General features: G+C 33.9%; 1 protein-coding gene across 1 annotated transcript; it reads right to left on the reverse strand.

The window, feature by feature from the left end:
- Positions 1-2205: 2205 nt before the first annotated feature.
- LOC138852499 (hexosaminidase D-like) lies at positions 2206-4989 on the reverse strand (the record flags this gene model as incomplete). Its single annotated transcript, XM_070083624.1, is given in 3 exon segments — positions 2206-2946; positions 4543-4629; positions 4879-4989. Coding segments are annotated over 3 exon segments (397 nt in total), but the record flags the coding sequence as incomplete, so codon positions are not given.
- Positions 4990-5633: the final 644 nt, after the last annotated feature.

Here is a 5633-nt window from a genome sequence, read left to right on the forward strand (position 1 = left end):
GACTGTTTCGGTCATATATATACGTCTTATGAGCTACCGTGTTTGACATATATATGTATACTCATAAATTCTAGTAGCTTCAAATCAAGCAGGAGAAAGCTGGTAGGCCCACATGTGAGAGAATGGGTCTGTGCGGTCAGTGTGCACCATATAAAAGAATCCTGCAGCACGCAGTGCATGAGAAAAAAAAAACTCGACCATTTTTTAATTAAAATGCCGACTTTGTGATCTATTTTCATATAGTATTTATGGTTGTATTCTTGTTTTCTTGGTCTCAATTGATAGAATGGAAAACATTATAGAAATAGAGGTGATTTTGATTGGTTTTACTATGAAAAAGAACCTTGAAATGGAGCTCAAAGCAGGAGAAATGTTTGATTTTTGCCGATGTTCGAAAGTAAACAAATGATGTCATTTTCAATAAATGTCCAAGTAGCCATTCTAATATGGTCATGAATGGGTTGACATTATTTATACAATTATTACAGTATTGCAGTAGTCTGCATAACAGTAAATCTTCTATTTTTTGTTTGAATAAAAATTCAAAATAGAAAACAAAGAGTAATATCAGAGGGGCCTGGAGATGTGACTGATTAACAAAGAAAATGTTATTTTAGAGCCAGGAATGTCTACATTGTTCATTCTGGACCCTATTTTGAAATTGTCATATTTTTTAATTTTTGTGAAATTGGCCAAATTGCAAATTTCTGACCATGTTATTGGGTAATTGAAATTGGAAAATGGGCAGTTTCTTGTGCTCAATTGATAGAAAAAATGGAGTTCTAAAGAAATAGCTATGGAACAATGGAATTAGCCAAAAATAGGGCTCAAAGTGGGCGAAATTGCCGATTCGTAAATATCGCCGAGGTCGCTAACTTCGCAAGAGCATAATTCCATCAGTTTTCCATCAGATTTCATTCTTTTGATGTCATTACAATAGGGAAAAGATTCTCTGTCATTTCATAAGAAAAAGTAATTTTTTTTTTTTTTTAAATTTTGCGACACCAGGAGACACCTCAGGGTTTGGGGTTGCGACAGTCAAGGGGTTAACACTAATCATGAGAGCTCTCTATTGTAAATATTTATATTCGTTAGTAAGAGCTAAACCTGTAAAGGTCATACAGCATCTGGGGAATGGGAGTTTATCAGGTTCAATACAACTGCAGATGATGGTAGTTTCAATTCCTTTCACTGAAAGGGCAAATGTGGTAAAATAAAAGTAATTGAAAATAAGATGTATAAAGATACATTTCATTGGTCTATTGTTTAGATTTATTTAAATTTGATAAATTATCTTTTACATGATATGATACTTATTGATGTTTTGACCGGAAGAGTTGGCTATCATACACATACTGCTATATATGTGAAAAATTAGTAGTGCAATGGCAAAGAATGAAGAAATTGTGCTTTTTTTTCTTGAAGTTCCTTAAAATGTTCTAACAAAATATTAAAAAAAGTATAAATACATAGTACAGTATCGTTTAATCTATCCTCACGTCGTGATATGATTAACTCACTTCTAGTTCACTGTTTCCTGATGTGCAGATGATGACCCAAGGCAGAGGCCTTTTACCAGACTGAAGTATCTTTACACTTCTGAATATTATGTAAGACAAATATGATGTCCTTTTATGATATTCAAAGTAGTACACTGTAGTACAGCAAAATTTTCAGATAATGGTACTGTACCAACTGACAGCAACATACATTTTTTTTAACACACCGGCCGTCTCCCACCAAAGTAGGGTGACCTGAAAAGGAAGAAACACACTCACTCCATCACTGTCTTGCCAAGAATGCTGATACTATAGTTCAAAACTGCAAATATCCTCACCTCTCCTTCAGAGTGCAGGCTCTGTACTTCCCATCTCCAGGACTTCAAGTCATATAAATCATGCTCCTCCACTCACCCCTATCTAGCATGCACACACACACTTGCTGGATGTCTAAGCACCTCACACACAAAAACCTCCTTAACCACAGCTCTCCAACCTCTTCTAGGACAACTCCTACCTCATCATCCCTCCATCCTATTTTATTCCATCCTCTTCAAATGTCTGAACCACCTCAACATTCCCTCTCTAGCCTTCTGGATAATATTCTTAGTAATCCTGCACCTCCTTTTAATCTCCAAGTTAAGAATTCTCTTCATAATATCCACACCATACATTGCCCTAAGACACAAGGGCTTATAATAAAAAATTATTAAATTCAGTACAGTTTAATAAATTAAGGAAAAAGTCAATAAAATGTACACAAGTTCCTATAATGTACCAAATATTAAAAATAAATACTATAAATGTTAAAGGCCTAATATAATTCTTGATACATGTACAAAAATAAATTTTGATTTAAGTCTTGAAACTGAAAAGACTCAATATTTTTAATTCCTCTTCTCTAGTCTTTTACCTACTCAGCTTCACATACTTTAACTGGCATAAATAACACACAAACAGAATTAAAAATACCTATTTTACTATAATAACTAATAATAATAATACTGTGATAAAATAATACTATAATAACAACAAATAAATATGTAGAATATATAATATGGTGGTCATTTCGCTGATAAAATTAGCTGTATTACCAAGTCTCAAGCATTTATAGGTACATTAATATCTCACAGGTATTAAAACATCCACTTGATTTAGTTCACTATATTTGCACAAATTCTTGCTGAATACAGGACAGCACCCGAAAATAACTTGGAATAAACCTGATTATATTTTTCTGCCTTTACATTAATATTCAATCTTCTTGTAGTCTCTGACTCTGCCACCAATAAGAATTTGCTTCTTGCACTCCTCTATTACACTTCTGAGCTTCTCAAGGAGAGGCTCAATGAAAGAGCCAATCCACTCCTCCACAGTATCTTCAAAATACACTTCCATCAACCAAGGAATCAGATGAGTCTTGAGTTCAGTTAGATTTTCCAGAACCCTAAAATGTATAAAATTTGTAAGGTCAGGTTTATATTACTGTAGCTCAGTGAAATGTGGCACCAAAAAAAAATGTACTATTTAATATTGGATAAAATTGTGCATTTTTAAGTACAGTAGACTCTCACTTAACAGTTGTTCAAACTTCAGGTTATTAATAAAACTAATGGAATTTTGTTTTCCATTATCAAGTAACACAAAAACCACAACCAGCCCAAAAATCACAATCATTCACTTCAGTTTAACAACAGCTTTGATCCACCAGGGCCAGATCAACCTTCTCCACACATCAAAACTTATAAGCAACACCAAATAGAATTTGAGGAAATTTATTATTATAATCAAGGGGGAGCACTAAACCTATAAGAGAATTTGAGAAAAGAAAAAAAAATTGTTTTAGGTAGGTAGGTAGGTACAATGTTTGTCAGGAAACAGGACAAGTGTTTCCTGATGCAGGTCTCAGTGTATGATGACCCACAGCTGGAGCTTCGGGTCATCTGACCACAGACTTCCACTGGCTTACCAGTCCACCTCTAAAAATCATGGTTATGATTATAACCATTAAGTAATATTCATAATCTTTATATTATTGTTTTAAGTAATCTTTTATAACCTTCCTGGAAGTGTCAGGAACCTAACCCTATTTTTCTCATAATTTCTTCACTTTCTTAACACTGATTTCACATAAGCAGTTTTCATTAATGGAACTACCATGTAATGTGGGGGCCTACTGTACAACTGTGAAACCTGGCAGAGTAAAGGATGCTTAGTCACTTAAGGAAACATGCTCAACAGCCAGTGGATTTTGAAGATGTTCATGTAAAGGGCTAAACCCTCAAGGGTCATTCAAAGAAGAGGTGAGAGAGAGATGCTTTACATGGTGAATGGGATAATGGTTAATAGCAATGTCTTAACTAATTGCCATTTGGCATGCCAAATTTTATGTGCCCTAACTTTTTTTTTAATTTCACATGGGATGAGAATCACTGATTTAAAGAATAGCTACTTCCTTACAGTACGTTACTTAAAAGTGCAGTTTTTACCACAAACTGTCATTATACTCACTATAACTACAGTACAATCGTTTTACATGATGGTAGGATTGCTGGTGTCTTTTGTCTGTCTCATAAATATGCAAGATTACAGGTAAGTCTTGCTACTTCTACTTACACTTAGGTCACACTACACATACATGTACAAGCATATATATACACACCCCTCTGGGTTTTCTTCTATTTTCTTTCTAATTCTTGTTCTTGTTTATTTCCTCTTATCTCCATGGGGAAGTGGAACAGAATTCTTCCTCTGTAAGCCATGCGTGTCGTAAGAGGCGACTAAAATGCCGGGAGCAAGGGGCTAGTAACCCCTTCTCCTGTATATATTACTAAATTTAAAAGGAGAAACTTCAGTTTTTTCTTTTGGGCCACCCCACCTCAGTGGGATACGGCTGGTACGTTGAAAGAAGAGAAGAAGAACTACAGTACAGAGAAGGAACAATAATTTACAAAAAATTATCAATAGAGTACTCCTTTAATCCAGCAAACACTAATTCCAATGAAAACTAAAAAAAAAATATATGTATAAGAATTACACTCACTCGGTAATCGAGTTCATTATATTTTCCACTTGCACAGGATTTGTGAAATTCCTCGATCTCAGATAATCACTGAACCAGCCCAGCATTCTGAAAAAATACATTTCTTGAATTTGATACTGGTACAGTACTTAACAAATTTTGCTATGTGAACCATCACTTAAAAAGCAGAAAGTCAAATGATACAAAAAACACATTAGATATTTAGGTACAATCAGCTGTAGTAAATGGTACTGTAACACTTCTATGTATTAAGAAAGTTTTTGGAAAGGCAACAATAATAATATCAAAGCAGAAGAGTAAATATATCTATTTGGACAAAGCTTTTGTAATGCTCACCCTTCTGAGTTACTTATAGCTTGGTACTTGCATAAAAAGTTTGACCACATCTGTACCCCAACAAAGATCTTGTGGCCAGGGAATGACATGCACTGTTCTATAACTTGGGGCCTGTACAAAATGTAAATAGCATCAAGAACTATAGTAAATATAATAGCATCAAGAACTATAGTAAATATAAAGCTTATTATTAGTATAATAATAATAATAATAATAATAATAATAATAGTTCTACTAAAAACAATGCTCACATTTGTAATACCTAGTTTACTACAAATTACATGTGCTGCAGTCTTAGCTTCTAACAACAATTGCAAAATTACACCTTAATAAGCATTTGCTTAACCTGCAATAAAAAACATACACACAAAATTCAATGTCATCTAGGCAGTATTTAATTTAGGTTTAAACTTTTAAGGGGGAAGCCAGTCTATTTCAATAAAAAAATTCAGACAATTTAACAATGTATTACAAAAGTAGCTTAACACTAGCCAAGCAGCTATCTATGAGAGAAAATATTGGGGAAGTTGGGTTAACATTAAGTGGTGGTCAGCACTCCCTCTACCAGAACAACTCATGCCCCACATTGTGTCATTTTCAACTTTATCTTGGCTGTAATTCATGCCATATCCCATGTTACTGAATATATTCTTGAAAACAAAAGACTACTACCTGGTACTGTTTCATCTGCTTTATTTTTTACTTTATATTATTGTATCAACATCCATCAGAGATTAAAAAATGAATTTGCAGTA

Source organism: Cherax quadricarinatus, chromosome 10 (genome assembly GCF_038502225.1).
Source record: "Cherax quadricarinatus isolate ZL_2023a chromosome 10, ASM3850222v1, whole genome shotgun sequence".
In the NCBI taxonomy this organism is placed as follows: domain Eukaryota; kingdom Metazoa; phylum Arthropoda; class Malacostraca; order Decapoda; family Parastacidae; genus Cherax; species Cherax quadricarinatus.